This window comes from Syngnathus floridae, chromosome 14 (genome assembly GCF_059516105.1).
Source record: "Syngnathus floridae isolate MCC-2025c chromosome 14, RoL_Sflo_1.0, whole genome shotgun sequence".
Lineage (NCBI taxonomy): Eukaryota > Metazoa > Chordata > Actinopteri > Syngnathiformes > Syngnathidae > Syngnathus > Syngnathus floridae.
In genome coordinates, this window is record NC_142426.1 from 4,280,258 (window position 1) to 4,300,852 (window position 20,595).

Sequence of the window (20,595 nt, forward strand, 5' to 3'; positions counted from 1 at the left end):
TATTCTGCAAACGGTATGAATCCACCCACATTCCTCGTGCACTGCCATCCACATGCCAGTCGGGATCGACCTCCCATTGAACCTCAACACGTGACCCCGATTCTTTATTTATATTTAACATTTCAAGGAGAAGAATAATTCATGTAAATCGAGAAACTTTTTTTTTAGTTAGTTAGATAAGTCATTCTACTTCTGGTTAGTTAAATTCAACTTGTCTGTAAGGTACTGTACACAAGCTTCTGGCAGCGCCGCGGCTACGTTGTGTAAAGTCACGCGTGATTGGTCGGATCAAATGCAAGGTTGTCTGTGATTGGTTGATCGTGTCCTGTTGACCGAAGGTGGACTCCCAGGGAGTTGGGAACGCTCGAAGGAAGAACAAAAAATCCAACCGCTGAACGACACCATGCGCCTCCCCTGTGTGGGACGCCGTTTCGACTCTAAATAATCGTCATTATGTCCACGTCTACCCTTACCGGAGGCCGTCTGCTATGTTTTTATCGGGCTTACTCGCCTTTATCGCTGTTGCTCGCCTGGAACGACGCCGAGCAACTACTCAGGTAACTTTGTTTCAACTCCAGCCGTTAGCACGGCTGCTAACCAGTTAGCAGCCGCTCGCCGCAGTTACCTTTCATAAAGTCACCTTTTTACAAATTGAACACTCATCGCGCAAACTACAGAAAAGACATTCGGCTACTTTGAGGGGTTTATTGTTTAAGTAAGTGAACGAATTGATCAGAGTAGAGGAGCGTGAGAACTGTGCGAAACGCTCAGTTCGTGCGTCGAAATCGAACAATAAACTAGCCATCTTTTTTTTTTTTTTTTTTAATCGCAAAACCAGATGCGACTATAATGGCGACGCAGCGTGTAATATCAGATTCACGAAGGTGTAGGTGCTCTTAAATAAGATCGGTTTTCCAGGTTTGGCAACCTACTTGTTAGACAAATTTCTCTTCCCTTGGTTCACTTGTTGCTGGTTATTGATGCGGTGTCGGCGGTCCACGTTGCTGCGCTCCGTCGGACCCATGACAACAAACCCTGATCGTTGATCCATGTGCTTTGTCGGTTACATTTGCAAACCCTCTCGAAATGCCCGACTATAACCCAGCCGGCCGTAGTACCGGGACCACAAAGGTCAGTTTAATTTTGATCACTTTCCCCAGCATCACGTCACTTATTTGGCAAAGTAGGTCTACCATAGTGTCAACACTCGTGATGAGTTACTTTTCCACTTCTTCACAACGTAAAACAAGTCTTTTTGTGCTCTTCTCTTCCAAATGGATTAGGTAATGCAGCCAGGATAAAGGCGTGGACAACAGATTCTCGCTTTCCTCCAGAAGGTACATTTGCCGATGTTGGCGTAAAGAGGATTTTAGATCAAGGTGAATGATGGCGTCACGTTGGGCTCATTCTTGTGATGATAATCTGGAGCGACAACAAGCGAGATTATCATTCTGTGAGGTGAGTAGCAATCTACCGTTCATGTTTTTAGATCGCGAGCATGAATGTTTTTGTTTTTTGTGTGGAAGGGTGGTGGTGGTGATGGGGGGGCAGCTGATTCAGGGTTTCTAGAGTCATCTCTCTGTTGAGTCCGCTGTGGGGGTGGAGTGACGACGAGAGCTTGACACTTTGGCCCAGCTGTTTGTGCGTGTAACAACTCCTGTCGGATTCCGTTCACGAGTTTTTCCACTATTTCTGTTTGGTGTTTACGTTCTGTTGCGCGTGTTTAGGAAACCCGGGTCATTTGCATACTCAAAAGGCTGAAGCAGTGGCGTGAATCAAGTCGGAATATCTTGGTACCGACAGTAAATGATGCATATTAAAGCAATTAGATGATGTCATTCGTTTTCCTTCGATTATTGCCATAATCCATGTTTTTAGGAGGCAGCTGGCGCCGATCCTTTCTCAAAAACTGGACATTGTGCAGACGTTTAGAGTCACAACAAAGCCAAGAGAAATAAATACATGATCTGCTTTTTTGCGTTTATCATGACGAGCCAGCTACCAATCCTGTTCGACGTTTAGATGAGTCAAATTGAGGAAGTCGCAACAAGCTTGAACTTGATTGGAGGCGCGAGGTGTGAGAGCAGAGTTTGGTTTTTGGAAATGCCACTTTTAATGAGGCCGGCCGCACCACCAACCAATTGATGTGTTAATGTGGCAGAGGAAATCCCCCTGGAGTCTCCGCTCTTTACTTGTGGTGCTTATTTTGTCATTTAACAACGCCACTCGATATCCCATCGACACGTACGTGACAGTATATCGTTGACTACTCGGATACACACCATAAATCGAATTTAAAATTGCTCTGCATATTTTTTATTGTTCTCTTGACTTTCTTTATTGCAACAAAAGAAGAAGCATTTGTTTTATCTTTGGATTTATCTCTTGGCTTTGTTTAGTTTGAGTTGTCCCATTCAGCTCATGCTTTCCTTTTTGTTGGTGTTGGTTATATGTTTTTTTCTCTCCCTATCACAACTTGGATTTCTCTGGTCACGTATTGAGTCAACCAATCAATCTGCTTTTATCTCTGAAATGTCTGTGGTAACATTTTCCTGATTACTCGAGGCGCGAGTAAACATACGGTCACGTTAGATGATCAATTTTGTGTTTTAGGAAGCTTGTGGTGTTTTTTTTTTGTGTGTGGGGGGACATGAGAGCAGAGTGAAATAGATTATAGTTTTGAATAATGAAGCACGATCCATATTCAGCGCTGCGGGGGGGGGCGACTATGGACAATCTGAGCCACCGAATTTCCCCCCCCCCCCCCCCCCCCCCCCCCCCCCCACGGGTCTTTGCCTCATTAAAGGTCAGCGTTTATCTCATTTGGAGCGGCTGCCTTTCACAGAAGCCCCCGCGCGGGCACGCCATGGCTCAGTGATGGCAATCGGAAGGGAAAATGGAGCCACAATTGGATAGAAGAAGTCTGTTACTTCCTGTTGCCTTGTGGTAGCGCCTGCCGCGTCTCAGGAGGCAGTCTGCTTTGCCCCTTCTTGCCCGGTACATGAACGGGAGTCCAATGCAAATCACCCGTCGCACAAGATCCAAATCAAGGTAAACTAAAAGGGTCAGTTCTGGTCCCAGCTGTGAGTCAGATCAAAGATACTGAGTCCTGAACCTTGTCCTGCACTACAAAACTGGGACAGCCAGCGCATTCCAATGCCCCCCCCCCCCCCCCTCCCTCCATCCCCCAGGTCATTAGCCAAGACTTCACAGCAAAGTGTTCACTTTGGATGGAGCGTGGTGTAGAATCTAGCAGCAGCCCACAGACCAGCAAGATGGGGCCCCTCACACCTTTTTAGGTCTTTTTCGCAGCTGTCATGCCGTGCGTGCTGCTACAGTGTCGCTTTTTAAACACACAGGCCAAGGGCTGGGGTGTTGTAATATTTGTTATTAAGAAGTTGAAATTCGAGTTCCCTTTTTAGTGTGCATAGTTCGTCTCCAGAGGGAGGGATCATTTTTTGGAGGGATAACTCTTGCTAAAGCGTGGACTCTTTTAAAAGGCTAGTAGGTGATGCAGTTTACAGAAAAAAAGTAAATTGTTTAGATTTAACTGTCTGTGTGCCCTGGCCGTTGTCTCTGCTAGTGTAAACATCTTGGTTGTATTGCAAAGAATGAACTTGGCTGTTTGTGTCATCTGTGATAAAGGTCCATTTAAAAAGGCCAATTTCTCAAATATATCATTTGAATAATCTTTCAGCTCAAGGCTGTCTGTGTACGTATCACACTGGCATGCATGCTTGTGACTCATAAGTGTGTGAGAGACCCTCAGGTTGTGCTGATGTGACCCTGCCCTGCTCCCATTTGATGAAATTGGACTTTGGGTCCAGAAAGTAGAAAAATGTCTGGGATTCATTGAGCGGGAATGTCACAACAATATTAAGTACATGCATGTGGCAATGATAACAGCGCTGGCTCGCTGGCTTGGCATGTCAGGAGGCCTCCACCCTCTCGCCGCCTCCAAATTAAGATCAGAAGGATGGGGAATGGCCACATGCGCCTCCCACAACCCTGTTTGCCGGGCCGGCATCTCAAGCATCCAATTTGCTCCATTTGTTGTCATCACAGCAGAAGTGCCCCCTCCGGCTGTGCATTGGAAGATGTTTCCGCGGCGCCAAAGATTCCAGAGCTCAAACCATCTCACTACGAACCGGCGGCGCTGTCATCTTCAAAACAAAACCGTGTGCAACAGCGCGACCGGTTCTGCGAGTCTGATCAGAAACACTCGGGTCGGGTGTCAGCTGCACCTGTGTGACGTTTCCCAGCCCGGCCAGACAGAAATAAAACAAACGCTCAATTTGTTAATGCTTGCCTCAGTGCCTGCAGTGTATCGGGAACAAGCCACTTGTCGCTCGTCATCTGGCGACGCTCACACTCGCCGCTCGGCTCTTTTAAAGGTGCCGGCTCGTGAGTAAATGTTTGCCAGTGGTTTTTTTTTTTTTTTTTTTTTTAAACTCGGCACACATTGGATTCTCCCCTCCGACAGCTGTGTCAATGACAGCGGCCTACTCCAAACGGTCTGTCGCGACCGCGTGGAGACTCAAGTGTGTTTATTGTGTGCTCAATCAGTAACAGCATCAAAAATTGTTCGCGTACATTTTTTTTTAGATGATTCACTTCCGTGATGAGCTGACATATCTGTCTGGGCAGGGGACAAGCTCATAGAAGAAGGGAGGCTAGAGCTGCTATGACATACACTTTTTTAATTGTGGGAAGACAGGGCAAAGAGAAAGGCGTTTCCTGAAGCTAGTTGAACCATGGAAGACGATATGGGGCGGGCCGGAGTACGTAAGGAGACTGTGTTACTGCAAACTTGATACGACCAAGGTGTGAGCTTATAATCAGCAGTAAACACATAGTCAGTAAACTCACAAATGCGGGCTGTTCAAAGCCCTCAAAGTTAACATTCTTCTTCTGCTCATTGTTTTCCCAATGAAAAAGCAAATGTTGAATCATGCTTGCACCTCTGATTCAAATCTTTTCCATAATTGCCACTTCTTGAACTTCTATAGAATGACTCTGCCGAGTGGAGAGGCTTGGACCCGAGAGAAGAGGAGTCATTCTCATGGCCGCGACCCAAAACGGTGCTTCTCCGTCGCACTTCTCACGGATTTGGCTTTACGCTGCGGCACTTCATCGTCTACCCACCGGAGTCGTCCATGCACTACTTCCTGGTAAATGTCTGACGGTCATTTTAATTGGATTACTGTGGACCGCCGCATAGCACCCCCCCTCCCCTACATTTCAATTATATGCGGCGTTTATGCTGTTAGCGGGCTATTCTCCATAAATAAACGGGATCCACTGTACTTGAATTTATCTTCCCAATGCCTGATTGACTAATATTTTTTTGTTTTTAATTTTGTTACAGGGGGAAGATGTCGGGTGCAGAGGTAAGAAAAAAATCAAAGAATAAATGAAATCCAAGTGTTTCCTCTGACATGCGATGACTTTTAATCCAACATTTCCGAGGCTCTTTCAGCTTCCTTGTACGCAAAGAACAATGTCAAAACAATCGATGAAATCACTCCTAAGCTATGGTAGAAAAGCTCATTGTGCTGTCACAATGTCTTCTTCTGTGATATGTAGTATCTTGTATCTCTCCAGGTTTTGTTTGGCAAAGCTATTCACCGTGCATGCTCGCATTGGCTCCACGCTCATAAAAGCGTGTTGTCGCTGGAATTTGCCCAGTGATTCCAGTTATGTTTGTATTACTTGGAAAGGAATGCAAGCCCTGCTGGAATTCATCATGCACATGTTGAGGAAGTGAAATTTGATCCCAAGTCATCTTTGTTGGCGTCTCGCACGACGCAATACCATATTAATCTGCTGACGACACTTCTCTCGCCGTTGCCATGAGGCCGATGAACGGCGAGAGAAGAGCCGCGACAGTTTGATGGCATTCGTAATCGAGTGTGCCGTCTAAGAATTTGACCCCGAAACGCCCTCCCGATTTACACAAAACATGTCTTCAAAACAACTGAAATAGAAATGAATTGTGTAAATTCACAACCATTCCAATCATATGCAATGCAAAACATTGCACAAGAGCGAGTGCTCCACTTGCATGAACCCGGCTGGCCGGCCGGCACAGTTGAACGCCGTCATCAATTATCTTATTGTATTGGAGTCTGCAGCTTCTCAAGACAAAGCTCCTCTGTTACAGCGCCAACCAGGTCCAAGTTTGGCCGCAATGGCAATCGAATGTTGCCTGCTCGAGTCCCTCGAGCACATCCGGTACCCAACATCGAACATATTCTATTTTAATCGAGAGACCAAATGTTCATTTAGACATTTTGTTTTTATTGGCCACTGGAGGCAAGCAAAATTAAGCTTAATGTCAGTGACATCATACGGAAGCCCTCTTGAACCTGCTGTCCTCATGAGGAATGTTCATGTTGCAATATGGACCAATGCCTTTTCACTGACAACCGGCCACTAGAGGGAGCGTGCCTGATTGCACTATAGTACTCTTCATTACATAATGTGGGTGCTGGAGCATGACTAAGATTCTGTGGAGGAGAGAAAAAGGACATATGTACAGAAATGATTTCGTCCATGGATAGCACTTGGCACCTGGCATTTCCCTTCTCAGCCTAGCTCCCATTCATTCCACTCCACTCTGGCGTACTGACTCACTAGCAGAATGTTAACTACGTCCAAAGCTTTGACTGCGGACACCGACGAGTGAAAGGAAAGAGTGGGAGTCGTGCAGCTGAGCCCACTGTCACTCCACCTACTCCTATTCCCTTTCTTTCACACTCATCTTTCTTCTGAACCCCCCTCCCACCTCTTCAGTGCAGCTGCTAGGAAACAGCGACTGGCCAAGCAAACTGGTTTTCCTCGCGCTATAGCAGCTTTTATTCACCTTGCAAAACCCCACACACAATTCCACCCCCGATTGAGATACCCCCCCCTTGAATACACTTGTATGATTTGTCTTCTATGTGGGCCAAGCACTGGTCTTGGTGCTTTATTGCTGCCCCAATGCGAGTGTAGTCAAGCTCAAGCGCTCCCGTTTACAGTAAATGTCTACTGCTAACCATTCTAGTTCCTGTTTCAGTGAAAGCCTCGGTGGCGATGGGAAAAGCCCTCCACGAATGTCACATGTCCTCTTTGACTTTTTCATTGGTTAGGGAGACAGCGCAACAGGCTGGAGCCGATGGACACTATTTTCGTGAAGCAAGTCAAGGAGGGCGGTCCCGCACACGGAGCTGGTCTCTGTACAGGTACGCTCATCCTTTGTTCCTGACCAAATCCAAATCTTCTGGGCAAGACATGCAGAATGTGATGTCCTTTTAGGTGATCGCCTTGTGAAGGTGAATGGAGCAAGTATCATCGGGAAAGCTTACTGTGAGGTTATATCTTTGATCCAAGACAGGTGAGACAACTTCACGATGCTTCACGTTGGCTTTTGGAAGGCTTATGTGAATGAGCTTTTTCTTTCACTTCCTCACAGCGGCGACTTCCTGGAACTTTGTGTGATGCCGAAAGACGAGGACATATTGCAGCTGGTACGCATCTCCCATACCTTTTTGCTTTCCCACAAGTACAACTTGTTCTGTTTTCAGAATAGAACGGACCGACCCTCCTATCCCAGAGAGCTGTTCCAGTTTTGCTCTGGGACAGGACTACGAAAAGGCAGACATCCCATCAGAGCTCTTTATCTAGGCCTCCTAATCAGGCCAGAACAGCTTTTCAGTTTTATGTCACTGAGATGTCATGTTGAAATGCACTAAATGCGTTCAAGCCAAACAGTTTTATGTCACTGAGATGTCGTGTTGAAATGCACTAAATGCGTTCAAGCCAAACGATGATCAGGTCGGCCCGCGCTGTGTAGGTCATGTAATAGGGGAGCTTTGGAAAGCAACATTCCACAGTGACTCGTGGCTGGAGGGGAGGGACGGAGTGAACAACTTTGGGGTGTGTGCAAAAACACATGCGCCGTTGTTGCCTTCATTGCTGCCTGCCGATGCACCTTCACGACTTTTGGATTTTCTCACTTGGGGTGTGACTTGCATGATTTGTTCATTACCGTTTTTATCGCGGATGCCCTTCCCTAAATGATTCATATCTGTAAATGTTTGATTTTTTTTTGGTGGGATGAAAATCAGCTGGGTTATCTTGCGTTGACTGTCGGTTGCATCATGCGGACCACCGTTTGCACTCTGCACATTAAGAGCAAAGTGAAGCCCCACTCAGCGCTTAAGTGCTACAGTACGTGCGGATGCTAGGGAATGTCCATTTGACAACCTGCTAATATGATGAAACCTAATGGCTATTAACCTGAAATCTCCCCTGTGTACTCCTCCATATCTTTATCGATAATTCAATAAATTACAACAAGGGTTAGTGTTTTAAGCCCAAGGCCACAGTTTCCAGCCAGCGTCAGAGCTGTCAACCAATTGGCAAGCATTATTTTGCGCTAACAGATACTAGCTTATGTTTGTTTAACACTTGTTTGGAGCAACTTGAGGTGGCGAGCTCCAAGTGACCTATTTCCCATACACCCCACAGCAAACGTGCCTCTCTTCTATCACACATCAGGTGGCCTGAAGCCACATGAAAATGAACTCCGTGAAGGCAGAAAGACCGGCAAAGTCTGTTCTGTAAAGGAGGAGGAGATGCACGCATACTGGCGACATGACGTTGGACTGTAGGAGGCAGCACACACGGACTGCTTGGAGACAGGCAGCAGTTGCTTAGCAAAGATATTGGGAGAGGCGACACTCTGGGAGCAAGCAAGAGAGAGAGGGACTTGTATGCCAGGCAAGAGGAGGAAATGCCAAGAGACGGACGGGGAAAGAAAGAATGGATGATAAGCGGAACCGAGTGGATAAAATCAGCTGACTGCCTTGTGTTTTGAACAGGTTGATGCTTGGGGGCGGAGGAGGGTGGAAGCTTGGGAGGGGAGGGGGAGCTCTCCCATCAGAGCGGAATGTATAATCAGCAGCTGCTCCTGCTTCTGTCATGTGAGCAGCAGAAGAAGGGCGGGCAAGGCAAGGCAGACGTAGAGCGACCGGAGGCACCTCATTCAGTTAGCGTAATAATGTGGATGCGAGCGAGCGTGCGTGGTGGAGGCTTGACAGCAACATGAGAGGCTTGTGCTCCCGCCGCCTCGCCCAGAAAGAAGCCACTGTCACAGGCAGGTCGTAACGTGGCAACGCGTCGCTTGGCTCGCGCCGCTGCTCCCGCTCGTCGTAGCGCTGTTGCGCGAGACTATTTCCAGCATGTGAAATTCTGGCTTTTTTTTTTTTTTTTATCTGTTTGATGTTCTTCCCTTTTAATCGGATCATTTCCTGACTGCATGTTTGTCTCTGCTGCTTTCCCTTCTCTCTTTCTGTCTTCATTTCTCGAACGCTCTCGTTTGCACACGCTCAAACGGCCGCCTCCTTATCTGGACACAACTCATCTGGTAAGCAAATTGCTGACTAGTTAGCTATTTGACGTTCATGTGTGGCGCCGCAAACGTTTTGCACGTTACGACACGCATGTCCGAGTCGTGCTTGGGGGCGGCGGGCAGCTTTACGCTGCTGCTGTTGATTTTTTTTACGAGGCACTTCCATGCTGGGGGTTGAGATGTTCTGTCCAAATGGCCGATTCACTGCGTTACCTGTTAGATTCAGAGCGCCAAACCTCGCCCAGGCTTCATTCCAACTTGTCACATATCATTATAGTGATAAAGACCAGTGACCTCTGAACTCTTTTGCATGTTTATGCTGTCTCACTAAGGGCGGGGAACATAGCCAAACACATTGATTGTTGCCGACACAGTATTATGTAAGGGGGTTTTTTTGTTTTGTTTTTTATATTAATGTGAGCTGGTTCAAAGTACCCATACCAATACATCCATTTGTTCGTTGCTCAGAGAGAATATTAAGAACAGTGCGGCTAGTACTGAACCACCGTCGAAAAAGGAAATCGATAATAAATGCCACACAAATGATTGCTGTCCATGTTCATAAAGGCCTTGGAGCTAAATATAGCTCTCACAATCAGGGAGGAAACCTCCTGTCTGTCTAAGGCATCTGTTAGTGTGACGCGTGTAAATGTGCACGTGAGTTGTACCGGTCCATATATTTGCTAGTCTTAAAACGACATGCAAATTAGGAAGAGAAATGTGAGCCGCAAAAAATGCTTCAGCTGTTCGTGTCTGGTATTTTTTCATTAAACATGTTAGCGTGTGACTCACAATAAGGAGCTCCTCAACTGCCAATGCCTCCACTCACTCGCACTGCAACATGTCCCACACACACACGCTTACGCTTCCAGTAGCAGTTATGCTACACTTAACTTGCATCCAGTAGCTCACTGTTGATTATCACGCACACCTTCCTGTCTATTTTAACACGAGTTTACTGCTCTGTCTCCAGGCCTACTCCCAGGATGCCTACCCCCGCGGCCACAGCAGCTACAGTGGAAATGCCCGTCACATTCCTGAGCCGCCCTACGTATGCTACCCCATAGTTGACTGTAACCCTCCGGGCATGGCCCAGGCGATGGACTCGGCGGGTCCCGGCATCAGGGGCTCGGTGGCGCCGCCACCTTCCGACCACGGCTACCGCAAGGAGATCACCGTGCCCCCGTCCCTTCCTCCGAAATCTTATCCAAAAAGTCAGATGGCGGTTTGCATGCGCAACGACAGCGTGAGGACAATGGTGGTTCCTCCTGAGCACCGTATGGGTCCAGCGCATCGAGTAGATTACATGGACCCGGCACTTTTGAGGGCGAGGCCTGCGTCATTAGCCCAGTACCCGCACCCTCGAAAGGCGGACGTCTATCCCGGCGGGCCAGGACAAGCCTCATATCGAGGCCAACCCAATATAGATTGGCGAACTTACCAAACGTACAGGGAATACATTGACAACAAAGGAATTCATTCTCACAGTAGTCGAACCATCCAGGAGAGGCTCGATAGCCTGCGAGCTTCCAATCAGAACACTTTTGAAACCTCCCATCACGTTCCCCAGATGGGCTGGGGCCCGAAGGGAATACGCAGGAGGAGCATTTCCCACGAACGCTCGTACCACGGACCTCCTCCCCACTTCCAAGTGGCCCCACGCAGCGCCTCCCAGGACCGCGTGATCAGTTCCGAGAGGATGAGCCGCGCTCGGAACTGGCCGCCGAGGAGCATGTCTCAAGATGGCATTCTCCATAATGTACGCTCACGCTCCACGGACTATGTTGACCCAACAGATGAGGGGATAGGATATCGGAGGGGGGCAGAACCCGGTACGAGGCCCAGTAGACAGTCTATGCCCAGACAGGCCGTGCTGTCCAGGCCTTCTGTTGGATACAACAACGGCCAGAGGGGGCCACACAATTCCCTGTACATTAAAAGAGTGGATTCTCTCCAGACCCACTCACCGCCCGTGTTTTCGGAAAGGTCCACGCATTTTGGAACGAGAACAAACGCTGAGCAACAATCCTTAGTCAAGGTGAACCACGCTTGCCGCACCAACCACCAAAGCGCCAACAGGTCGAGAGCCGAAAGCGTGCAACCCGTTGAGGCCGAGAGGGACACGGCCCCGCTTGGGAAAAGATCCTCTTCGTGTTCCGCTCAGAAGCAGATACCCCCGAGGTCTGCCATCCTGAATCCAAGCCACCAAGAGTCTCGCAGCCAGGCGGCCGGACGTAGCCTCTCTGAGTCCGGCGTGGTCCTGAGGCCAAAGCCGCCCGCCGGAAAGCACCCCAGCCCTCTGCGCCAACACTCCTACATATTGGCCGTGAACGATGACGACGGCGCAGATTCCACAGCAGACGTGGCAACGTGCTGGCTTCCCAACGACGCGCGGCGAGAGATGCATATACGCCGCCTCGAGGAACGTCACACCTCCTGCTCCAGCAACCTCGACGAGTCGTTGGATCTAATTCCATTCATCGGTAAGAGGAAACCAAATGAGTTTGAAGCTCGTCGTTGTCACGGCAACAGCCGTAGTAACACGAGGCGGGCCGACAAAGGAAGCGATTGAAAATAGATGAACGTTTGTATAGCTTGTGGACTACCAAACCGCACAGTTATGTAATTGCCTATTTCATTTCAGTGCATTGTGGTTTGTGTACATTTAATCCCACCAAGATGCTCCGAAACAAAGGCCTCATCCTCGAACGCTGACATTAATCGGGATCAGTGGCATTTAAAGTGTGTTAGTGGCAGGGCCACAGTGGAAAATTCAATATCATGGAATGGCTCATCAGCCCAGACTGCTTTCATAGTGTACAGTCAATGCATGTTCATAACAATGATGTTTAAAGACCTTGTCAAGTAAATTTATTTTCATAGATTTCTCTACTCGGACCCGTCGTTGGGCAGCCATTTGTTTTTACTCCACTCATTTGTGCTGTAGATTTGCATTTGAGATTGGCCGGCAATGTTTGCTGGATGTTTTGTTGTTTAGTGGAGTTGACCTGACAGGCCTGGTGCCCACAAAATAATGTGCGACAGTGCCAGTACACCAGGACTACCATTCCGGGACTGGTGCCATGGCCCGAGGAAACCACGTCTTGATTGAGCAGGCTAGGCTGCACGGCCACTGTCGACGGCCCCTTTGAATGGCCCCCAATCACATTCATTCATTTTTTTTACAAGCGCTTGTGTTTTTGTCATTGTGATAGACGAGCCCGTCAGCCCCAGTGTCGACAGGGATGCTGCCCCTATTCCACCTTCCGCTGTCATATCCGTGCCACCATCCATCGCTACCGGTCCTTCAAGTCCCGACTCTCCATGTCTTCCCATTCGCCGACAGCTGTCACATGACCAAGGTAAAAGGCTTTGTGCTTGGTTTGTGGGTCATATATCCACTTATTATTTTTGTTTTGTAAGAGCATTGCACATTCACTCTCATAACTGTAATTTGCAAGTCACTGTATGCTCTGCACCAGAGTCCCTGAGAAGTGCTTTGCTGGAGTCGGAATCTGCCAGCCAAACGGAGCGCTCGAAATCCTACGATGAAGGTCTGGACAATTACCAAGAAGAGGGCAGAGGGTATGTTCAAACTCATAGCCCGTCATTGCTCTTGTCTCTTTTTTCAATTCGTTGACTGACTTTATTATGAATTCATGTTAATGGGTTTTTGTGTTTTGTTTCCCCCCCCCAGACGATCTTCTAGTAGGCATATGCCGAGTCTCCGGGGCTTGAAAAAGGTGAATTGCCATCGTGGCTTAGAGAACTGTAATGATGTGTGCTAATGAGCACTGTGCGTGCCATGATTCGTCCTTTACAAACAATATTTGTGTGACAGGCTTTGGATGCTCATAAATCTTCCGGGGACTCTGGATCACGAAGAGATTCCACCGCAGATGTCTTTTTGGATTCTTCCAAGGAAGGCTTGCTCAACTTTCGCCAACTTTCTACTGATAAAAATAAGGTATGCCCGGGTAGTTATGCTGTAGTTATAATGTTGCTTACCATGTGTGCCGTGTCTCCTTTCCGTAGCGTGCTAGCGGAGGAATGAAGTCATGGAAGCAGATGTATGCAGTTCTACAAGGTCACACGCTGACACTGTTCAGGGACAGGAAAGACGCCCTCTCGCACGTCACCACGCCGCCCGACGAGGAGCCGCTGCGAATCAGCGTTAAGGCCTGCCTGATTGACATCTCCTACAGCGACACGCGGCGCAAGAACGTGCTGCGCCTGACCACCTCCGACAGCGAGTACTTGTTCCAGGCGGAAGGGAGGGAAGACATGTTGACTTGGATTAAAGTCATTCAGGAAAACAGTAATCCCGACGAAGAGGTGAGTGGGCGTGTCACCAAGGGAAACAAAACAGACAATTAGACGTGTTCCTACATGAGGCGCACTTTTTAAGGATTTCAAGTGTGCTGCAAAATACTGTATGAGTTGTTTTGTGTTATCATAATAAGAGAAGTGTCTGCCTTTTCAGAACGCCGCCGTAACAAGTCAGGATTTGATCAGTCGGAAGATCAAAGAATACAACATGATGAGGTCTGCCGGCGCAAATCATTATTTGTACTAAATGATCAGGCTCATCTTTGACCTTCTTCCCTTTTCAGCGCACCCAGCAGCAAGTCTGAGCCTTCGCCCAAAACCCCCCGTCAGTCCTTGAGCATCAAACAAGCCTTTTTGGGAGGGAAGACGGACAGTAAGAGCCACAGCCCTCATTCACCCAAATCAGAAGAGCGCAGGGCACTGAAAGGTGAATTCAAAGCCGGCCACCGTTACGCCTCGCTTGCCCACTAAAACCGCCTAATGATTCATTCAGATGAGGCCAGTCCACCCAGGGACAGAGGAGCGTGGAAAATTGGCATTCCGGGCATCATGCGAAAGCCCTTTGAAAAGAAGACGCCGGCCGGCGTCACATTTGGAGTGCGCCTGGATGACTGTCCGCCCGCGCTGAGCAATCGGGTGAGCACACACTCGCTCACAAAGGTCTTCCATTTGAGTGGTTCATTTTGGTTCTGGGCTCAGGATACATATGTCTTTTGAATTCCTTTGCTGAATTTGAATGTGTTGCTTTCTAGTTGGTTCCTCTGATCGTGGAGGTGTGTTGTAGCGTGGTGGAGGAGCGAGGCTTGGAGTACACGGGCATCTACCGAGTTCCTGGAAACAACGCCGCCATCTCCAACATGCAGGAGGAGCTCAACACCAAAGGCATCGCCGACATCGACGTGCAAGAAGACGTGAGCGGCCGCATGCGTCTTCACTTGCGCTTTGCACTTCGACGATCTGAGAATCGTTTGCTTCTTTGCAGAAATGGAGGGATCTCAACGTCATCAGTAGCTTACTCAAGTCCTTTTTCCGAAAACTGCCCGAGCCCCTGTTTACAAACGGTGAGACTCTCAAAGGCATTCCCCAAAAGTTAGTCCGTCTTTAAGACTTCTCTGGGTGTGCTCGACAGAAAAGTACGCCGACTTTATCGAAGCCAGCAGAACCGAAGACTCTGTTGAAAGACTTAAGGAGCTAAAGAAGCTGGTAAGGAATCTGCAACAGCATTTTTTTTGGATTGGATTTTTGTGAGGCGCGCTGGCAACGACTCTCCTCTCTCCCTCAGATCCACAAACTGCCTGAGCACCACTATGAAACCCTCAAATTTCTTTGCGCTCACCTCAAGAAGGTTTCCGACAACTGTGAGAAGAACAAGGTGCGACATATGAAGAGCTGCGCATATTGTTTTGAAAGAAAGACGTCTCATTTGTCATCACGGTGTGTGTTTAGATGGAACCTCGCAACCTGGCTATTGTGTTTGGCCCGACGCTGGTGCGAACCTCCGAGGACAACATGACAAACATGGTCAACCACATGCCCGACCAGTGCAAGATAATCGAGAACCTGATCCAGCAATACGAGTGGTTCTTCGCCGAAGACTGCGATGAAGATCCTGTCGTACGTGGCCTCGCGTTCGGCGCCGGCGTCATCTGCGCGCTTTTGGCCAAGCCTCGACTTGACTTTCCTTCCGCCTTCCCCCAGACGGCAGCCGAGCAGGAGAGCACGGTGCAGTCTCAGCCCGTGCCCAACATCGACCACCTGCTCTCCAACATCGGCCGCACAACGGCGGCGCCGGGCGAAGTCTCAGGTAAGCCGCCGGGATGTTTCTCTCAGCGTCGCGCTCCCACATTTCAACGCAGCAACTATTTGTCCATGCCAGCAAAGTTGGATTGATTCCATTGCTAGTCAAATTGTATGAAATATTAACTTCATGCGTGTTTTTTTTTTTTTTTACATGCTTTGGGCTGAGATAGTTTTATTATTTGTGGTTTAGCCATTGGGAAATTGTAAGCCTTTTTCGATTGAGTTGATTTACCAACAGAATGTGTCTCGGTTTCACTCCAATTGTCCAAGTTGGTATTTTTGTTCATTTCTTTGCTTTTCATTGTTCTAGCTCAAATTGTCCAAGTTGATATTTTTGTTCATTTCTTTTTCTTTTCCTCTCACCCGAGACATTTTCTTCCCCCCCCCCCCCCCCCCGTGCTTTACTTGCTTTGAGTCAGCGACTCCTTTTCCTTCAGTTCTTTTCTTCCCTTACTCCTCGTCTCATACGTTCTCTCCCCCCCACCCGAAAGGAAATCAAAGTTAACGCCAAATGGATGGAAGTTTTTCTTAACCCTTGTGTGTGTGCAGTGTGTTGTTTCTCTCCCTTATCCCTTGTCCAGCACTCACACATGACCCCATCTTGACACAGGCCAAGTGGGCGGCGTCTATCACTCGATGATGTCGCTGATGGACTCAGTTTTGTCAGTGGTGGACAGCTGGGACTGTAGGAAGAAGGACGAGTGTTGTGCCCAGTGTAGCTGCCTAGTCTGCAGAAACCCGCGGCTCTTTTAAATTGGGGGAGGAAAAGAGATGAAAGAGAAGTCCATGTTTGTCATTTTCCTTGTGGTGTGCACGTCTCACATTGAACGCAATACCCTGCCTGCATCCAGGGCGTACGCGCCAGTGCTGCCGGACCTTCTCTCAAAGCCCTTTTGCTGTCTCTTGTTGTCTCTAAAGCTGATCGCGAGGACAAGTAGCATGGTATGGTTCTCTCCGGTCATGTGGCCTAATCTGTCATGATGTCTGGGGAGGGGCGGGGCCATCGTGGCGGGACTCAACTGAGCTGGAACACACTAAATTCAATTGACTGCAGTTGTGAACAGGGGGGGCATTTTGATTTCATTTTGTCTATGCGTCCGTCGTGCTTTTCTTTTATCGTCTTTTGTGTTTTGCTCATCTTTAGATTTGTACGCAGTCTCGCCACCGCAACACTTGTCTTGGTCTGAATCGTAAATAGCCCATCGATCCCACCTCAAGAACAATTTCAGGGCCGCAGCTCTGTACAGGAACTTGACTCGCGTTACAAGCACACACTGATGGCTGTGGAGGGGGCAGGGAGGGGGGGGCGTCTTCAGCTGGTCAGTGGCGGGCAACACATGATGCTTCGTGACTGACGTTTGTGTTCGTGATGTGCCGTCGCTGCCTCCATCGTTACCCGAGCATGAGCCGCTTGTGTCAGTCTTTGTTTGAACAGCCGGCCGGGGGGGTTCACCCCCCCCAATCTCGTTCACTCTCTCTCTCTCGTTTCTCTGCCTTCATCTGTCATTTCAGGCTTTGTTTTCTGCCGCCTCCTCTTCTTGGTGTCCACCAAGCGCTTACTTAGTGTGGTTACTTGTCCTTGTCGAGTGTGTCATCTTGCTTCCATCCAGCTGCTCTTCTTACAGCTCATGTCTATCAATGATGAGATCAGCAAGCCATCAATCTGCTCTTTTTTTTTTTTTTTTTGCCCGTCCTTCGCTTTATGGAATTGACTTGCTTTCTCAAGGTGGCAGACGACTAATGATTCTTTCCTCATTGATGCAGATTCAGCATGTAGTGACTCCTCCAAATCAAAGGTGACGTTCTCTTTTTGTTTCCTTCCTCACAAATTCCCGCCCTGGCTCAGTCATGTCGTGACCGTGTGGTTTGTCGTCTGTCCCGCAGAGCCTCTGGGGGTCAGGGAAGGATCAGTGTAGCAAAGAGATGCTGCGCTCTTCCTTCTTCGCCAGCCGCAAGCGCAAGAAGCCCAAAGACAAAGCGCAGCCCAGTAGCTCGGATGACGACTTGGATGCCGTGTTCCCCAGGAAGGAGAACCCGGGGAAGAGTCAGCAGCAGCCCACCTGCTCTCCAGAGAGTCGCACTGAGGGGGGCAAAGAGGAGGGCACTCGCCAAAAGGAGCAGCTGAAGAACAGCTCCGAAGAACAGCTTGACAAATCCGAGGTGCCTCCCGAGCTCAAGCCCACCTCACGTGGCACCGGCTCCCCGTATGCGTCGCCGTCCCACTCCCCGAACCTGAACTGCCACGCGGTGCCGTCAGACCCGCCCTCCAACTACGACGACACGGTGTCTGACCTCGGAACAATGAACAGCAGCAGCTCCCGGGCCTCGGTGCCGAGGGCCAGGCGCTACAGGACGGCGGCACCGGGACAGGACACGGGCGCCGGCGGGCCAGGAGCCGACGTGTGCTCCATCACCTCAGACTACTCCACCACGTCGTCCATGACCTTCACGACTGGCGGCGAGTTCAACACGCTGAGTTCGGAAGTGCGTTCGGTGGCAGAGAGCAGGGGCGGGGACGACGATGCCGACGACGAGCGCAGCGAGCTCTTCAGCGAGGGCAGGCCGGCGGAGACAGACAGCGAGAGTGACATTTCCGTTTTCGCCGTGGCAGCGGCCGAGCGTCTGGAGCGGCGGGAGGCCCCACGACCGCTGGCCTCCCACAGGCTCATCGAGTGCGACACGCTATCCAGGAAGAAAGCCGCTCGGCAGAAGACCGACAGCGAATCGTCGCTGGACGGGTCCCGTGGCGACAAAGATTCAAACAGACTGTCGCAGTTTTCAGCCAAAGGTCGCTCCACCGGCAGCCTCAGCTCGTCGTCCCGCGGCGAACTGGACAAAGCGGAGCCCGCCTGGAAACTGAAGATCACAGACCGGCTGAAAGTGCGTCTGCGCATGTCGGTGGACGACATGTTTGGCGTGGGCAGCCAGCGCAACGTCGAGGGCCGCAGTAAGAAGAAGAACATCCGTCGCAGGCACACCATGGGCGGCCAGCGGGACTTTGCCGAGCTGTCGGTTCTGGGCGACTGGCCTCATTGCTCGGGTTCGCGCTCCGAACTGTCGGCCGTGGACCGCCTGAGACCCAAATGCAGCTCCCAAGACTTCTCCATCGGCGACTGGATCGCACGTGAACGCCACCGCACCAGCAATCCCGAGGTCAGCCTGGATCTGGCCGAGCAGCATGGGGCACCGTTCGGCGGCAGGCCTCGCGACGGCCTCGCGGCATCCTCGGAACTGTCACACGGGGCCGCCGAGGCTTTAAACGGCGACGTGCCGCAGGCTAAGAGCCTGAGTTTGTCGGCCACGGCGCATCCACATAAACTGGCCAGTTCCCAGGTGGTCCACTCGCGCTTCTATCAGTACTTGTGAGTCTGTGGGAGTGAAAGAGGACTTTTAACGTTCAAGTCTGCGTGTGTGCGTGATGTTTCTGAGTGAGCATGTTGTCATCATCATGTGAATGTGCAAGCGAGGCGACAGCTGTGGACTTTACTCACGTTGAAGGCATGGGACAAATACGGTTCCTACATCTATTTTTTTAATTAGGACTGATGAGGGGACGGACGGAGCTGGCACATAAATGAACGCTGGAGTCAGATGAATTTAAGGATTAGATTTTATGAAAGAATAGATTTGTAGTTTTTGCAGATGAGCTATTTTTGTGCCAAGACAAGTTACAGAATATGTGAACCAGTAACCAAATGAAGAATGTCCAGATGTGCTCGCTGTAACGCCGACTAAAAGCTTTAGCCGCTTGTGTTGATGTTAAAATGTACAGTACATATCTGCTCATCGTGTACTTGAAACGACTTTTGGGTACGACCCGCACGACGACTGCCGACCGGGCTTTTTCCAAAGGTACGCACGAGACTTGAAGTATGCACATGTTAAATAATACACTGAAGAGCAGTGAACAAAATAGTTGGGAGCAGTACATGGATAATCATGAAAAAAAAACGAAATCACAATAGGAAGTGCCTGACAATGAAATGTTTTGGGTGCCATATTGTCTTGTTTTACAGTACACAACTGTGACTAGTATGACTTTTTTTTTTTCCCCCTTTTCTTTCTTTTAATTGTTGACTGTCTGTCGTTCTCCAGCTTTTCTTTAAGAACAATGCCGAGCTTCCATTCCTGAGGCATTCCACTCTGGTCTTAACACATTTTCTACTTTGTTTCCAACGGTTTGTTTTTATAATGTCCTTTTTAACAACTTGAATTCTGAAGATTTACTGTAAAATAAGTAACTTAAATGTACATACAGATGTCACGTTTTAGCTGCTTTACTTGACATTTCCATCGTGGGATTCAGTACAGTCTTTGCGGGATGATTCGGTAACGGATGTGCGGTGAGGAGCCATTCAAATTTGTCCCATTGACAAAACTATCAACCAAACAGTGATGAATTTGGAATCAAAAACAAAACTGCTTCCACTTACTTGAGCTTATTCATGTTTTGTTTAGGCCTGTACCCAAATATGTCATTCACACTCAAAACTGTATTTATTACAGGGCTCAATTATTTTAAACACACAACAGAATATTGAAGTTCAAACTCTTCCTTTCAATTCACACTTGTTTTGGAGTGTGATTTAATTTGTGGCCAAATTTTAAATGTTTTCTCTTCCCCACTTTAATGACAAAATCAAGAGTACCATTCAATTGAAAAACTCAAGTGGAACTCCACTTTTAGGCCCCTGACCGTACATTCCTGACTTGTGCCCATGCGTGTGGATAGTTTTGGTACGGCGTGCGAGGGAGTGCAAAACCTGATGCGGACCGCACAAACGCTGCCTTCCTCCTGACTGGGAGACAAGTGCACAGACTCCGGGAACACTGGAAATAAATTGTGTCAATGGCAATGATGTGACTGTGTTGGTTCTATAGAGCATTTTCCTTATTGTGTTCAGCGGTGGTCGATTTGTTTCTTAAAGAAAGCCTTAACTGTATATGGTCATGTTTGTTTGTTTTTAAAAAAAAAGAGTCTTAACATACATGGTCAGTTAATCTAAAAAAACAATTCTTACTAGACATGGTCATTTTGTTTTCTATATATTATACATCTTTTTTATGAA

The 20,595-nt window shown here is 48.8% G+C and overlaps 1 protein-coding gene across 1 annotated transcript; it reads left to right on the forward strand.

The window, feature by feature from the left end:
- The first annotated feature begins 338 nt into the window (after positions 1 to 338).
- Positions 339 to 20,385, forward strand: arhgap21b (Rho GTPase activating protein 21b). The gene is made up of 24 exons (XM_088396421.1): positions 339 to 557; positions 1,284 to 1,458; positions 5,010 to 5,171; positions 5,369 to 5,390; positions 7,134 to 7,226; positions 7,300 to 7,378; positions 7,457 to 7,511; positions 10,371 to 11,880; positions 12,613 to 12,759; positions 12,880 to 12,982; positions 13,095 to 13,140; positions 13,239 to 13,364; positions 13,433 to 13,732; positions 13,881 to 13,942; positions 14,011 to 14,153; positions 14,220 to 14,362; positions 14,479 to 14,637; positions 14,709 to 14,787; positions 14,856 to 14,929; positions 15,009 to 15,098; positions 15,173 to 15,340; positions 15,425 to 15,530; positions 17,291 to 17,322; positions 17,411 to 20,385. Exons 2-24 carry the CDS (start codon positions 1,384 to 1,386, stop codon positions 18,890 to 18,892), a joined length of 5,256 nt encoding a protein of 1,751 aa, XP_088252547.1. The 5' UTR covers positions 339 to 557; positions 1,284 to 1,383; the 3' UTR covers positions 18,893 to 20,385.
- The last annotated feature ends 210 nt before the right edge of the window (positions 20,386 to 20,595 follow it).